The 17,633-nt window shown below is 44.1% G+C and overlaps 1 protein-coding gene across 3 annotated transcripts in view; it reads left to right on the plus strand.

Moving 5' to 3' along the window:
• Window positions 1–17,633, plus strand: part of LOC120902166 (protein artichoke) — a 97,845-nt gene that overhangs the window by 51,060 nt on the left and 29,152 nt on the right. For all 3 annotated transcript variants that reach the window (XM_040310708.1, XM_040310710.1, XM_040310707.1), the window contains exon 4: window positions 13,697–13,841. In XM_040310708.1, coding sequence (XP_040166642.1) covers window positions 13,697–13,841 — 145 coding nt within the window. The remainder of the gene's footprint in view (window positions 1–13,696; window positions 13,842–17,633) is intronic.

The raw sequence follows: 17,633 nt of genomic DNA on the forward strand, positions 1-17,633 counted from the left end.
CGTGACAAATTCGGAAAACGTGCGGTCCGCCACTTGGTCCGCGCGCTCTCCGGCACGACCCGACACGACACGGCAGAACCGGGTAGAGGCGGTTCTTGGAATTCATTTTCTAGGCAAATTGATTTCAGAACGCCAGCGTTAGCATGAAATGACACCTGGTGGAGGGGTAACAACAAAAAAACGGGACACTTTTCGTAGGTGACAATGCGAACATTCCTGGTGGCGCACCGGCACGGCAACAGTGAATGCAGTGCACACCGAAAAGCTGTCGCTGGAATGGATTGCGTGGCAAATGGCAGTGAATTAAACATGCAACTTAGTGCTGAATTTTGGAGCACGTGCACGAGTCATTTCGAGGTGCGGGAACATTTGGCAGGGCGCCCCAGAGTAACAGGAATGAAAGTAACATTTGGTTCCTCGGCTGGTTTCGCGTGGTGTATCTCACTTTGCACTGTTCCCGGGGTGCCGCCTTCAATGGAATCAATGGTGGAAGGTTGGCAACAATAGTCAACCAATTGGCTGAGTAAGATGGAGTGAAATAAGTGAAATGAGCTATCGCTTTTGCACAGTCAAAGTATTTCGGGGGTTTTTCACAGCGAAGGTTGAACTCGATGGAGGCGCCCAGTACTGCATTCGACTGCATTATGATTAAAATTGGAATAAAGTAATGTAATCATAAAATCTAAGATTTGCGGGTTTTTTTTCTAAATTAAGCTTTATAAAATGATTTTAGTCACAAGCAAACTTAATCAAAAAATATCAAAATAATAATTATAATTAAAAACATTTACTGAATTAATTAGATTTTATTCATTCATGCATTACACTAATGCGACTTCCATTTAAAGTTTACGCCAAATTATATGTATCCTACAAAGAAACATGTTTTTATTTCGTCAATTATATGCTTTACATAAACTCAGCTCTATTCATTAGAATAAGAAGGCGTGACTTTACCTTCAGAAGGCTACCAACCCGTTGACCTTAAGCTTTGTTTAAGACCACAAAATCGATCCTTATATACACACCCTTACCGCACCTCGTGTGTAGTGCTGTTTAATTGTAGCTCTGAGGTCAAGAGTGATTTACAGTGTACCACTCTCCACCTCAGTAATCAATGTTAATTGATCCGTACATAAAGCTTACAGCTACGTGGTCACCAACGTTCGTTAGCCGGTGGTTTGCATAAAAATAGCACCAAGATATTTGCAATCGTTTGCATTCACGGTGACCTTGGTAAGGTGGCAAAGGTTCGTTTTTTGTTTTGTTTGCCACGTTTAAATATGCCCTTTTTCGATCGTTCAGATATCGACCATAATTTTGCACACACAAAAAAAAAGCTTAATTGAAGTCATACTGCGGTTAAGCGTGTCATGTTGCAGGGAAATAAAGCTAAAATGATTGTTTTTTCTAGTACCAATAACAACTTATACTGCTCCAGGAAAAAGTTAAAAAGGCTAAAAGAGTTCATTTCATTTTTTGCCAATTCCACGAATACGCCATATTGGTAGTGTTTTTTTTACAACAAAAAACTACCACATTCTTCCAGACATTCCCTTCATGTTCGATTTCTTTGCAATCAATCACTCAAAGTCCAATTATCATCTGTTTCCAAGAAAGAAAAGTGTGTTTTATGTGGTCGGTTGTTGACTGATTTTTATAGCCCCATAATATAGCGAAAATCGACAAACACCGATGGTACCTTTTTAGCCAATCGTGTGCCCTTCCAACCTGTTAGGGGGAGGAAGAAAACATATTTATTTTTACGACTTTTTCTGCTGTGCTGTGTGGTGTTCACCTTTTGCCGATCTGAAGTGTGTGTGTGTTTGTGGTTGTTTATTATTAGCTTCCATCCACACATGCTCCGACCCTGCACCACACCTAATCAGATAATTTGTAGCCCATCATCAGCACCTTGCTGCATCGTACTGGCACGGCACCATCACGCCTCATCATCGCCATCACTCCCGATACCACCCGATACCACAACGGTGACACTCGATTAGGAGGACGAGCATATAACCTGCATGAACGCGGCGGCTCGCATAAGCTGCTCCAACACCGCTCAAGCACTATTAAACTCTCGCAAGACGATGAGGGCGCGTGGGGTGGCTCTCGCGTGATTAGCAGCTTCTCCATCGTGATTCACTCGAGCGCCCAGATGCCACAGGATCAGCGATGGTTTTGCGGATGGACCAACATCACCATCGCCTTCAGCAGCAGCAGCATGAGACGTGGGGAGGCTTCGAGGAAGACCTCAACCTAATAAGCTATTGACAAAAAGCACACAAACACCCACTCGCACACGCGTTCAAATTGGATCGCTTGGTCGTGCTCGTAATTCGCGAAACGGCGAGCACTGGGAGGAAAAATCGTAAAGCTTATACAAACACTCACACACACACATGGGCGCGCGCGCGCGTACGCACTTTGCCGGAAAAGTTTGTACCCGCCTAATCAGATTAGAGAATTGTTTACTTATTTATTTAGTTTTGTGACTCCCCCAACGGTTCCAGCAATCGGTTTGGTGGTGCTACCCGCGTTCGGCAAGAAGATGCCGGCTAAGAAATTGCCGAGTCTGAGTTGTTTGTGTGATTTCTTGGAGTAGCTGTTTCGGTTCATAAAGCTCTGTGATACTTTACCGAGCGAACATTCACTGAACCACGCAGAGAAGAAAAAACAACCACACACAGGCACACGCACGCAAATAGCAGACAAAGATGAGTGGCAAAGTTAGGATGATCGTTCCGAATGGGTATGACCGTGCACTGTGCGTTTATTTGGTTAACCGCACGGTATCGCATCGGAATGGCTGGAATGATGACTGGCGGATGATTAGAGGGCATCGGACGGGGCGACCTTCCGCAAACGAAAGTGAGATTAAGCTGAAAGATTAGGAGCCTTTGTCTGAATTGAATTAGGAGGTTCGGAAATTAATTGCTAATGGATTTCCGATTGTGCTCGCCTCGGTAAGCTAGTCGGCTTTTGATGAAACACATGGCCGAAGCGTGACGGGCAAAGTTTTATTTATTTCTTTCTTGTTTATTTATTTATCTCACCGTTGACTGCCTGTCTCTCCCCCCCCCCTCTCAAGTACTCTAGTTCCACACCTGTTTGAGTGCTCGGCGGCTTTCGACCATCGGTGGTGTTGGTGCCATTAATAGTACTCAATATAAGAACAAAGCCGCAAAGACTCGAGTAGGGGCATGAATTATGCTGACATTATGTAGAAATTGGTAAATAATTCTATGGCCTTGCTAGTAAACTTGATTCTTTGCTGATCTCATTCTACTTATTTGAAGCAAAGCTTACATTTTTGAAGAGAAGTTATCTTAAGCATTACATATAATGGAGAAACGAGCACTTAAACGCTTCTATCTGGAGAAGAGCGATGGATCAAAAATTCTATTGAAGAATCAATTCTCATTCCATACCTTTTTGTGTATAAGAATGGTTTTTGAAGTGAAGGCTGTAATAATTCATCATAAGCTAGTGCACTTTATCCATACTGATTGCTGCAAACAGGGTCAATGTTGGAATTATTCAACAAAACTGATGTCACAAACCAATGATGTTTACTGACCTTTTGTGACTATAAAGAATGTATAAATCATGGAAGCATCATTGAAAAACTAGTTGGTTTCTTGGTATTAACATCAATGAATTTGATTGTTTCGATTTCTAATGTAGTATCTTCTTCTTCTTCTTTGGCTCAACAACCGATGTCGGTCAAGGCTTGCCTGTACCACTAGTACCACTAGGCTTTGGCTTTCAGTGACTAATTGATTCCCCCCCACTGCAAGATAGTCAGTCCTACGTATGGCGGCGCGGTCTATTTGGGGATTGAACCCATGACGGGCATGTTGTTAAGTCGTACGAGTTGACGACTGTACTACGAGTAACTAATGTAGTATATGATGTAAAAATTGTTTCAAATAACAAACGAAAGCTTTGAACTAAATACACAGATATCGTTTTGTTCGAAATTACGCGTTTTTGAAGCATTTCTTGTATGCAATACATTGTTTCTAATATAAATATCCGTTGCCGTATCTCTGTAAAATCCATTTAACTCAAGCAAACTTTCTACATCTGAGATATTCATGATAATTTCCAATAATATAATTCAAAACATTGCAAAAAACATGAAATTTGAAGGATGTTTTGATGAAAATTCGGAAAAGTTTTAATTGTTATTATTAATTTCCGGTACTATCAAAAAATCGTCAATAAACTTCAAGAAAGTTTATAATTGTTCAAAATAACTAAATTATGACCTCAAATTCGGTACTTTTCTTCATTCAATCATAGGTGTTCAATTGTTTTATTTCGAATTATGGGGTTTTTACCATAATTTTTAGTAGAGTGTACCATCGATTTAGTTACCCTGTTGATAGAGTAAGTGATGTATGTGCTGTTGTTATAATCAGAGCCTAGCACTAGAGCTGAGCTGAGTTGCGCGCAAGGATGCTGGCTGCCAACTGGTCATTCTACAGCCTGAAAAAGCAGTTCACCTCAAAGAACCTGTCGGGACGGACGAAGCTGGGACTATATAGTACCTGTATAGTTCCGGTACTCACATACACCTCTGAGACATGGACACTGTCCAAATCTGACGAAACCCTCTTAGCCGCGTTCGAGAGGAAGATGCTCAGAAGGATACTTGGCCCCGTATGTGTGGAAGGACAATCGAGGAGCAGCTATAATGACGAGCTATATGAGATGTACGGCGACCTCACTGTCGTACAGCGTATTAAGCTCGCCAGGCTCCGGTGGGCTGGCCATGTTGTACGCATGGAAACGGACGACCCAGCCCGTATAGTCTTTTTAGGCCGTCCACAAGGACAGAGGAGGCGTGGTAGGCCCAAATTGAGGTGGCAAGATGGCGTGGAGGCGTCCGCCATTAAGGCCGGGATAACGGACTGGCAGACGAAGGCGCGAGACCGTGAGCGGTTTCGGACACTCCTGAGGCAGGCCAAGACCGCAAAGCGGTTGTAGCGCCGGATAAGTAGTAAGTAAGTAGCACTAGAGCATTATGGCGATAATATATACAAACTGAAGCAGTGGTCGGGCCAGGTACTGGATGAGAAGAAGTTGATTAAAACATGATACATGTCCAACATTTGTAGCTGTCTGTAATTTGCACCACAGCGTTGTCAAGACTTCTTCTTTCCTTGTCAGATGACTCCGTAACACTTTTACATAAAATCCTATTTAACAAGACAACCCACTAACGGACGTTTCAAGTTGTACAACGTTAGAATCACAAAAAAATCTCTAATTTAAAAAAGTGAACCCCCTCCTGAGTTTTTAAAAGTATAAAAATGAATGTTAAATATCATTGTGTGTTGAGAGTTGATTTCTCTGTGATAATCATCATTTTCTTCCTCTTGCTGCCTTTAAAGTGGTATGCAAAGCAATTTCATTTGTCATTTTCGTCTTTTCCCGCAACGAAACAACAAAGTCAAACCCCCAACACCATTTTCAATCTGGTAGGAATTGTGTGTGTGTCCGTCCATCCATGAAACATACCTCTTTATTTCCTTTGAGCGCAACAAACGGCCCAAGGCGTCCCACACGAGCTTACCACACCTTCAATGTCGCCTCCCCCTTTCTCCGTCCCATCGCTTTAAGGCGACCTTAAACTTCGCTCAAAACGTTCCGTCGGTACTGTCAAGCAGCGGGACAACAGTGTAAACATATTTGCGTAGAAAAAGCAGCTCGTAAAACCTGGAAACTAACTGATGGCAAAAGCTAATTCCACCACACGTACACGCGGGGAGAGATGGGCACAGGGTATGGTGTTGGGTGTCGTCACCGGCACAGTCATTACCCGGCACAACCCGCAAAACTAGCTGCTACTCGGGAAGATTCCCGAGTTACTGCCACCATTGGTATTATAAAACCCAAAAGGTTGGCCACACTGGGTCGAAAGATTTTGCCCTACCAAGCACGGGAAACGGGAAATGCTTCCCAGCACCTTACACACCCACACACGCACACACTTACGCCAAAGTGCTGCCATGTGTTCGCGAGGTGCCGAAGAAAAGGATATTTTCGTGTAAACATGATGTTACGGCAAATAATGTACCTTTCCCCATCAGCACCATCGTGTCTGTTCGCTCGAACAGTCGGAGGCACCAGAAACGGTGTAGGCTAATTTCACAACCTTGTCGGTCTAATGGTAGTGTTTTGTGACAATCCACCTCGACCCGGGAACTGTGTGACTCTGGGTACTCGGCTGGCACTTTTACCGGCGCACCGATTGGAACCTTCTGCTGGATACGACGCACTAAAACTTCAGCGTCGTTCAGCGCTTCGAGCTGGTTGTGCATTTGAGCCCAGAGCTGCCAACTGTTGACCATGACAGCGCGTTATGTTTAATTATTTCATTGCGAAGGAATAAGTGTCTAACCGCACCGTTTGGTGAAGCCATCGGAAAAGGAAACGAACAAACGATGGTGTAAGGCTGGGCTTTTATTAATCTCAGAGAATCTGCCCTTTTGTACAGCTTGTGTAAAACGGGTTTTAAGTACAAATCGTTGGTTCCAGCCATTCCTGAATTCAAGTTATATTTGCTATCAGAATGCTGAGAAAAAAAAAACATCAGTCAATAATTTTAAGCTGAAATCCAATACCAGTCCATTGAGGTCCTTTTTTCCACATGTCAAACATAAAGCAGACAGCAATTTCAATTCAACGCACGCCCTTTCAGTGAGGTATTAATCACCGTTTACGAGCGACCATGAGCATGAGCCACAGCCCATCGTTGCCGTCCGGAGTCCGTGTCGAACATCGTCGAATCGTTAAGCGTCGAACGCAAATCGCTCGGCAACACTCTCGGTCCCGATACGGGGTGCGATCCATAAATCTTTGCTTTGCCCAGCCCGGGTGCGTCGGGCAGATAACGGCGCGGCACGCTGGTGCACTTAAAACACCTTCGCCCGTATCGGCGGTCGGTGGTTGTTCGATTTGCTGTAACAAATCGAGCATTAGCGAGCGCAATTAAATGAGTGGAAAGTTTTAGAAAGACCCATCCACACAGCACGCTCCCAAGCGTGTGGCGGTATCGATAGAAAATGGCGAGTGTTGTGACCAATCCCCCTTCTTCTCCGTCCCATTCATCAGGTGGTGGAATCGAACCGGCCGGGCTTGCAGCTTATCGTTCTGGCCAGCGGGCAGGGTTGGAATTTAATTATTCATCATTTTTATTGCACTTTGCGAAAGTACATTAAAACTGGATCGATTTGTTTCCCATACCTCCGGCGGAGTTTTGTGTTTGTGTGTGTGTGTTTTACAGCTCGACCACCTCACCCCGTGAAGGGTTTTTCGATTTCGGTTCGACTTCAGCTCGAGCAAAACCCCGCGATCACGATTCGGTTTGCGTACGCAGAGATTTTTGAGAGCCATTTTCTCCCCACGTTCCTGCTTGGTGTCTTGAGGCCCGTCGCAGGGGAAAGATAGTGAGCGCAGACAAGTGGAAAATGCACGGAATGCTATCACACGACCCTTGCGCGGAAACTTTCGCAGTACCAAAACCGAAAAAGTGCCGCCGGCTGACAAGCAAGCTCCGGTGATCCCGGTTAAAGAAATTTCCGGACCCTGGGAGTGGGGGAGGGGAGGAGGGGCAGTGAAGGGAATGATATTTTGTATCCACTGGCCCATCTCTCCTCCGCTCGGTATGTCCGTAGGGTTTTTGAATTTCCATCAAGGTTGAGAACTTTATGAAAAAGGGAATTTATACAAGGTTTTTCCTTCGCGCAATCTGCCCTTCCGACATTTCTTTTCTTTCTCTTTCTTCTGTTTTCCCCCCTCCCATTCCTTATGTCCGTGTCCGTGTTTCAGTTGACTACTTTAAACTTTCATTTCGGTAAATGTAGTGACGGCAATGGAGGAACAAAAACACGCAGCCGAAAAACCGCAAACAACCGTCTTGGCCCACCCAAATCTCTCCTGCACGATCGCGTTGTTGGTACACCGTTCGCCCAAAGTGAAGTGAGCCCCCGTCCCTCCCCTGGCCGAATTTGGCTGTCCCTTTGGTTGGTGGTAGCGGTACCTTTCTTGAGGTCTTATCTTACCGGTTAAGAATCCCGTAAGAATTCGTCTCACCGGAGTGCTGCTGCACGGTGCCGAAACTTTTCTTTGCGTTTTTTTTCTTTGTATGTGTGTGTGCATGTGCCTCTTTGTGTTTCAGTTTTCTTTTGCTTCATCTCAGAGCCCACGTGGGTGTGTGTTGTAAAGCTGGGAAAGTCAAGCCAAACCAGAATGAGGTAAAATTTTTGAGTCAAAAAAAAAAAAGTTTAATTGAAGATAAAGTAACTTCTGCCAGCCTCCCTGTTCCTGGGCGCCCAGGCTCCCCCGGTCGTCTCTACCCATTCTGCCTGATCCCGGTGAACCTGCTGAATACATTAATTCATTACGAAGTTTCACCGGAGGATTAAGCGAAAATAGGATCTCCACGAGTCCCAGCAACGACGACGACGACGACGGTGGCGTCTTTCACCAAACATGAAACTCGTTTCGCCGACCCTAATGGTGTTTTGTGATTTTGGTCGTTTCGAGCGAGCTTGTAAAAACTGTTGTTGCTACATGTCGTTACTAACTATACGCGCTCGGGCATGACACTATCGCCTGAGCGAGCCAGGGCAGGCAACCACCGTATTGTAAGCACTCACTAAGAGCGGACAAATTGTAATGCTTCGTTTCGAAAGAAAGCTTGCAGTTGTATGAGACGGAGAGTACATGCTTGGTTTTTTGCATGGGAAGATTATGAATCATGTGACAGAATGCGGCAAAGTAGTAACGACTGTTTACCTATGTTTGTGCTGAGCCTAAAGTAATTGTAAGCTTGTTTAATTTTTTGTGTCGCGATGCTGATGTAAATGCAATACTGGCGCTAGTAACAAAGGAAGTGAAACTTGATGGGTATCGTGCATCTTTAAAATTATTACTAAAAATTATTATTACTAATTACTGTAAAAATAGCCTTCAAAACAATAGCATAATAGCTCGTCCACGTACTAGTTTTTCTTGAATACGACTCCTATTTAATAAACTTGTAAAATTGTTATCATTTTATTAAATCTTTATCCAAACGTTATAAAAGAGGAAAAAACATTGACATTTTTTATGGGTTTACCTTCACCCGATTTATTCAAACGTTAAATATATTTTATAAAGTAGTGCTCTAAAAGTCAGCAGGCAACATTTGACACCTTTATTCGTCAAACTCTAACCGTGATGGCCAAAACAGTGATGTAACTTCGTTAATAAGCGTAGTAGTTTGTGGATGTCATATAACCCTTTTCCGGCATCTACAACATCTTGACACTATTAGACAACAATGAGAGCATCGAAAGAAAGCCTAGTTCCGAATGGTCGAAGACTCTGAGCGACTTGACGCTCCAAAGGAAATTGAAAATAAAGTCCGAATGACGGTGAAACAACGAAATAGTACCTGTGAAACATGAACAAACATATCAGGAACTAGAAATCGTGTCCACTCGCTTCGCAGCGGCAAGCAATGACGCCAAAACTCAATTGGACAATTTTATGTGAATTTCGGCTGAATTTCGATAGGACAAGTTCGCGAACGGGTCCAACTTCCCCCCTGCTGCGTGCCATCGAAATTTTCTAGAGCAACATGATCTATTGATAAACATCAAAGGTTAATATTAAAAATATGCCTACACGCATTTTCGTCTGCGTCCGCCGTGGCGAAAATTCCGGATAACTGACAAAATGCGCAAGGTTGTAAGTTTATTTTTCCTAGTAATCTTCAATAACTACCTTTCAAAGTATGCAATGTCAAATTTTTGAATGAAATAACAACACAGTACTTGAAACATTTTGGTTGAAAGTAATGTTTTGAGTTATGCATGCCAGGTGGTCCCGTGGTACAGTCGTTAATTTGTATGAATTAACAACATTCCCGTCGTGTGCTCAAGCCCCCCACCGTCCTAAGCCCATTTGGACCGTCCTTCAATAGCAAGAACAAACGTGGTACTGAAATAAGTTTCGAAAGCGCCTGTATAGGCAAGCATGTCTGCATAGAGTTTTTATTTCCATTTCCACATGGGAACAATACTAAGCTCTAGAATCATACTCACGCGTATCATACTTCAATATTTTAAACCATAATTTTGCTTCGTGGAACAAATTATGATGAGAAAATACCAAATTAGTACATCAAGAAGAACTTAAATTTCTGTTAAATAAGAAATAATAGTTAGTCTTTTCATTGTGTACAAAATACAAAGTTCAAAAGAAAAAACATAGAAAAGTCTAGATTGAACGTATAACGAATGTAATAAAAATTTAAAACAGACTACATAAAATATTGCATGCTCATCTCAATATTACATTGCCTTTCAACTGCCACGTCATCTCATTCAAAACAGTTAAATAGCCTACATCTTTAACCTTTCGCAAGAAGCCTCTTGCCTGTGCCCTAAGTTGATTTTATCCCAAAGCTAGGGCAGTGCAGATCCGATTAAAATCTGTTGATTCACTAGCTCCCAACAAGGGCACCAGATTGGCCAGCTGTTCCCCTGGGCGACCACTTGCCAGAAATAGTATCTGCATCGCACGCCCCGAATCTTTACCACCTTTCAGCATTCAACTGGGGAAAACACATCGGGTGCCAGAATGTCAGCGCTCCCCATCAGCAGAAGCACCCGCCAGAAAGACCGGAGCTTAGTTTCACTTTCGGGGTTGACTTTGCTAAACTTGCTCGCTTCTCATTCAAATGATATCCCGTGTGTTTGTGTCCTGTCAGCTTGAGATAAAAGAGATGAATAGCTTCTCGGTTTGTCGGTTTTTGTGGTTGAGCTTCCTCTTCCCTCTCCTTAAAAATCCCGGCCGGCAAACCCGAGCAAAGATGCATTCCGCAGCAAAGTACGGAGTATTTCTGCCGCACAACGGGGAAGCACAACGAGCAGCTGGTCTCCTGTGCTGTGGATGACTAGTTTTTTGCCGGTGTACTTGCACATTTTGATTGTCGGATTTTTGCCATTGGTTTTTATTTGTTCAAAATGCTTCTAAATTGTGCCACGGCAAGCAACGAGCACGGGACAGGAATTTGGTCCAACTGACACGCTTACGGTTCAGCTGCTGCAAACATTCTGCGACAATTTTGCTGCTGCTGCTGCTGCTCTCGTTCTTCAAGACGTACAGCTATTGTGGCAGTTGGGGATGCATCATACAGACAGCTTGAAAGTTTCATTTTGAATGAAAAGGGATAGCGCGGGCCACTTGACTGAAGTGGGCAGTGCTGTACGACATGCCAAACGGCTACCAGCTACTGCTATATAATGAATGAAGAATGTCATTTGCACGTCTAATACGTTTGCTAAGACTAATCTGAGCAATTAGTTAAATCTGATGAAACAATATTGCACAGTGCGAGTGGGATCTTGTTAAGATGAATTGTAATATTTATGAGATATCGCATTGCTGGATGAAAAGAGCATGATTTTTCTAATGTTTTAAGATATAAGAGAGTAGAATAAGTGTTTTATATTTGAGAATGGTGAAGAATAGTAATATATTTCTATAAATTTGAAATTTGAGGCAAGCAACTTTGAATTGATTGCATATATTTTACTCTTCACTCATCCAAATCACGTTACAAGCTTTGCAGAACAGTCATATTGTCACCATTGCTGTAATTGTAATTTAATCAATCAGCCCAACACATCACCAATCTGAACCGTTCTTTTAAACTTATTTTTCAAAGTTCGTTGCTCCATGACAACACCCTCCGTTAATCTAATGTCGATCACATAGAGCCCATTTCTCGTCGCGTGAAAACAACTAAGCGGAAATGATTATCCAATTTCATCACCATCGCCAAATGAAATCCTATCCACTGAGCTTAACCTAGACTTCACAAACCTAGTGACGCGCAAATGCACTGCTGCGAACCATTAAATTAAATGAAACACAGCAAAACAGCGCTTCCTTGACATAGAGCGAGAGTGGAAAATACAAGCGACCAAATGTATTTACGTACCTGTCACAGATGAAAGATTGTCAATGGTTGCGTTTTTCCTCCCCCCTTACCCCACCATGAGCAAAAAACCACCAACCTATTGCGCATTCTATTTCCAGCAGACCGTGTCCTTCCGAGAATCCAACAAGAGACACCCACCGGCTGTTTAGAGCCACCGCCCCCAAAAGGACACGCAGCAGCCGCTCTGCCGAGGCGGAAGCTGGCGCTCGCAAATGTGTTGTGTTGCGTTGAAGTGAAAATTAAATTTTCGCTTCGAAATTCTTCAAACCAATCGGTGGGAGCGGTACGGTCGAAGGGAAACGATTCCGAGCCATCATTCACCATCTGCTTGCTGATAAGCGGGGCCGGTGACGGGCTCGAAATCGGACGGCCTGTTCGATCCATCCTTTAAAGGATTATGAAAAATTAAATCTTCCACAGAGAGAGATAGAAAAAGGGGGAAAAAGAGAAAGAGAGAGAAAGAGAGTGGTGGAAGCGACCACCAACCCGTCCCGTTCTGACAGCGTGTGGCAAACCGACGATAAGCCTGTGTTCTGTCCTCGTGGGGCTCGTTAAGCTTCGGAGAGCGGCGGGAAGATTGCTCCCGGCACGGCAGGGGTCATCTTTCGATCGGGACAAAACCTTTCACCAGCCCAGACCTTTCTGACGGTACGGCTGAGGTGATAATGGGAAAATCGGTTACGTCCTTGGGCAAGAGGACGTGGTGCTTCTTTTTTTCGTTTGCTGCCACTTTCTTCTTTTTAAGGGCACGAAGCGCTGGAAAGGTAGATTCAAATCATTACGGCAAGCTGAGTAAGCACAAGATTCCAGCACCACCAATCTTGGCATGACAATGGCCAGCCTGATGATGATAGTGGTGATTGCCTCGGGAGTTTCGTTGCGTTGAAAAAAGGATAGAAAGAGGGGAGGAAAAACTATTGTACAGCTCCGATGGTGGTGGCCAACCGAAGGCTAGAATGAAGCAGAATGGAGTGAACCTTCCCTCTGACGGAACAGAACACGCACCAACCTATGAACCATCTGCTCCGAATAGCCATTAAGGGGCTGCAAGTGGATGGCTTGCATGTATTTAGACATTTGAGGACAGCAGGCTGGCTTTGAGAGCACGCAGAGCACTTTTATTGACAGCCTCCAATGGCTGATACAATCTCCTGTTGAGCCTTTTTCGCTCGTTTTAAAACGAATTAAATTTCCGATGAGAAAAACAAACCAACTTTCCTTTCATGCGTTCATTCGTGTAACACATTCCAAGCACAAACACTTAAAGCGTCGCTTAAAATGCGTCCTCTTAATGGATGTTTTAATACCTTCCCGAGCCGAGTGTGTTGATCGTTGAACTAAGTGTACACATGGTAAGGCAAACAGAACAAAATGCGCCACCCGTTGGCGAAACAAAAGACTTATTATTTCCGGCACGTTGATCGCTAAAACCGTAAATCGTTCATCGTTTGTCGCCGTCGCTGTATTGTTGTTTGCCTTCCGGCCTCCTACCTGGATGCTCAATCTAAATGCAAACCAAAGTTTGTTTTTCCTCCGACCGATGTTTCGATTAATTTCGCTCTCCTCCTTTTTTGTGGTCCTGTTCCCGCAACCATTAACCTATCGTGCTATCAACCACCACTTGGGCTAATCATTTTCCTCTACATGTTTTTTTCTCTACTTTTTCTTAATGTCGTCACACAGAGTTTCTACACGGGACGATAAAGCACATCGACATGTCACGCACCTTCATCCACAACGTGGACGACGAAACGTTCCAGGGGTTGCGGCTCGAGTCGCTCAAGCTGGTAGACAACAAAATACAGGACATTTCGGAAAAGAGCTTCAAGTAAGTAAACACACATCCACACACATGCACTGGTTACGTTTTATTACACATTGTACCAAAGCACAGGATCGTTCGAACGTACGAACGTACGACCCTAAACCTCTAGCAAGAAGTAGCGACGAACTGTGCTTCCGGTTTCCGGGTGCTTTCAAAAAGGGGCGAAAGCAAAGCGTAGCGAGCCATGAAAGGAACGTGGTGCAACGGAATGAAATATTGAAAAAAACTAAAACGATGCCGGATAAAACGTTAGCTGACCATTCGTCATCCTTCATCGTCCGGGTGATAATTGAAAGCAGAAGTACGACAACCTTGCCAGGCGAGTTTTTCCTCCGTGTTTTCCCCCGCAGTCTCAGTGTGCCGCAGCAATGCCATCACTCGCGCGCTGCGGACGGAATCATTCTTCGCAAAAGGCTCACATACAAAACGGGGAGGTTATAATGAGTGTGTGCGCCTGCACAGGTGGGGTCCTGCCCCATCCGGTGTTCCGAGTCATGCCCCTGCCGAGTGTGGGAAAATTACGGCGAAGCACAGCACAGACCCTCCCGGCCGGTGCCGGACAGGTATGATTGATGATGGGCCACACGCCGAGTGCTGGAGCACGCCACCAACGCCCCAGTAACGAATCTTCAAGCGAGCCTTGCCCTTCCCTATGCAATCTCTGCAACACCCCATTCCTGCCCAGCCTGGAGCTGTGGAACTGTTTTTCACGCTTTAACGTTTCGCTGCAGCAGGAGCGAAAGAATGAGAATGAACCACTGCACAGCATTTCCACAGATCCACGTGAAGGGCACGTTTATGAGCTACCCAGCACTGAAATGGTGGTAGTGCGAGAAGGATATGCTTTTTCACCACCACCATCACCGTGGTGTAATACGAATACAAAAACACCTTTTCTGTGGCGAGCAATCGATTACGTGGAGCGCAAAGCAGATGGAAAAAGGCAGAACCAAAGAAAAAACACCTAAGGAATGCATGAATGAATGAACAGCAGCTACCGGTTGATGGCAACAACCGCAAATCTCCATACACAAATAGAAACACACACACACAAATACACTCAGAAGTGAGGGAAAAGCCTTGACACAGGCGAGCAAAATTTCAATCGTTAGTTTATAATGATTTTCCCGCTACCGTTGTCGCCGAGCGGGGCTGCGGTCCGCTTTGATTTAGGGGAAAGCGGGAAACCGACGGAAAGAAACGTAACGTCTGGCTCGCTCGAAATGTACTAAGAAAACTGGGCGCACAGGTAAGCATGCCAAGCATAGCAGAGCGAGAAGGAAGGCCCAAGGACGCCGGAATCGCGTTGCGACGGCGGTTCATGATGAGTTATGAATAGGATGTAAAATTTAAATTAAGCTTCGACGGTATTTTGTACCGAGACGAATCACGATGAAACGACGGAATGTGCTTTATTTGCGCTGGCAGATGATTTATAATGTGCGTCTTGGTTGCGTCTTGGGCGATTGTTCTGCGCCTTCCCTTGCCGTACAATTTCTCTGTTTGACTCTCACTGTTCGCAATGAGCCATCAATTAGCGGGATAATAAATTAAGGGTGGAGCAATTTTCGAGCCGCTCTCTTGTGAAGCGCTACGGGTAGGAGAAACACTTATCAAAAACGTTTGCAGAAACGGATGATGGAGCGTTTTCTTTTTTTCTTTTTCTGTACCTTTTCTGTAGCTGTACAGTATCGATTTTTTTTTTCGGAACAGAAACAGAATTTTGAAGCACACAAATGTATGGCTCCAATTTCAAATTGGCCGTTAATACTTTATATCACAGTGGAGTGTGCAGCCACCACCAGGTTCGGGAAGCAAACAGGGATTTCAACAGTTTATTTCCCAGCGATTAAAGCCATTCAGCCGAACCGTTCATTGGCTTCTAAATGGCTGTTTAGCACAAAACCCCATTTGAAAACTATTATAGCACGTTCAATCGTAGACAGCTATCAAGATGCACTGGAGCAACTTGGTAGCAGAACGGGCGCTGCATAAACATAAGGCTCGAGCCAGCGTACCATATAGTGCGATTTATTCGCCCACACAAACCACACAAACCACCATCGTCCATACGCGTCTGTACGTTCTACGACTCTGTAAAGAAGCAGCAGCAGCAGCAGGAAGCGCTTGAGAAAAGTTTTATGCCATAAGAGATTAGCAATATTTCGTGTTGAATCGTTCCGCCACCGGTTTCGTATGTGCGCAGTTCGTCGTTGCAGCGCCGGAAACTGTCACTCGGTACGTATGCTGGCCATGTCCCGGACGAGATAAAACGTGAATTGAAGTGGAAAAAGAAAACGAAGAAGAAGAAGAAAAAGAAGGAAAATGGAGGAAAAAAAACATCTGCAAACGCTCACTCACTAGCATCCACACATCAGCACGGGCGCGCCCGTACAGCAGTCACTCCCGGCAGCGCTGCCAGTTCGTTCTCCGTAAATGCTTCAAAGTGTTTGCGGAGCAAAATTGGACTGAAGTTCTGCTGTACAACTGCGCACACAAGTAATGCTCAAGATAGTAGTTGCTCGTTGATCCCTCGGCATTCCCCGCTTTGGCACAAGACAACGGGCCGGAGCTGCCGAGTTGGGTGGCCGAGGGCGACAATGTCTTTGGATGATGCATTTTGGAGCTGATGTTATGTGTTTGAGTGTGTGTATATCTGTGTGAGCTGGTTCGCAAATGAAGCTAACCTACTGAAATGCATCTTTAGCACTTTCTGCATTAAGTTTTATGATTTAAAAGCAAAACACTGGTACTCAGAGTCTCAGCAATACTCAGTGCCGGTGCATCTTACCGGCGTAGGTTCGGATCATAGAGGAGCTTGGAATCCGGGGGCTTGGAATTGAGTTATGTTATGTTTTATTTTAAGTAAGCTCTCTAAATGGTATCATGTACGGTAACAGATTGAATTTCGGATTTGTGGGAGCACCCTCGACTAGGACAATGCGAGATAACCCCAATGGATGGGGTGTTAGTAGTACGCACTAGAGATGTGAACTTTTTGCCGCATGGGTTAAAAGTGTCTTGAGGTTCTTTTCTACATCGATATGTTGGGGCAACAAATCAGAGCAGTAAACTAGTTTTGTCTCTTATTTTTGCGTTTAACTCAACTGAAATGGTAAGCGTTTACCTAGTTACCAAGATTTTGTAATTAATTGTCTGCTATTGGAGCCCTTTTCGTTTTAAGTTCGTAGGCTGAAATTTCAGCTTGACAGCTGTATGCATTGTATAGCAGTTTTCGAGCAGCTATCTAAGTGGGTACAATATACAGGTGGGCTTATCTCAAGGTTTAAGTGTTTAGAAGACTGATTTTTATCGCTTCTGCTTCCGAATAAAGATTTTTAGAGTGTTTTGTGTATTTTTAAAGCTATTAGATCCTGTGTGAGCAACAGTTTTCACCCGTACTGACAAAAGGGGACGCTCAGATTTGGTAATGAAAAACATGCTATGAGGCCACCTGAACTACATACACTTTGATTCTAGGTTCCACCACCTGATCTCTTTAATTCACCTTGGTATAAATGAAAACACCACCTTATTTTGCCATTTATTCGAGCAGATCTAGCTTTGAGGCTGAAATAATCTAGACTGAAAATCGCAGGCTAGTTTTATGTGTGGGTTTGTATGGAGTGTTGACATGATTTTAGCCTCCAACTGTCATACTCCATATAAAAAAGCTGACTAGAATCGTGACGTTGTGTGTTCTTTGTTGCAAAATACTGTACTAATGCTTTCATATCTAAACTAATTAAAATTCGGAATAACTCAGTTCAAAAGGGTTCAAAAACTATTTTCTTT

This window comes from Anopheles arabiensis, chromosome 3 (assembly GCF_016920715.1).
Source record: "Anopheles arabiensis isolate DONGOLA chromosome 3, AaraD3, whole genome shotgun sequence".
NCBI classification, from domain to species: Eukaryota; Metazoa; Arthropoda; class Insecta; order Diptera; family Culicidae; genus Anopheles; species Anopheles arabiensis.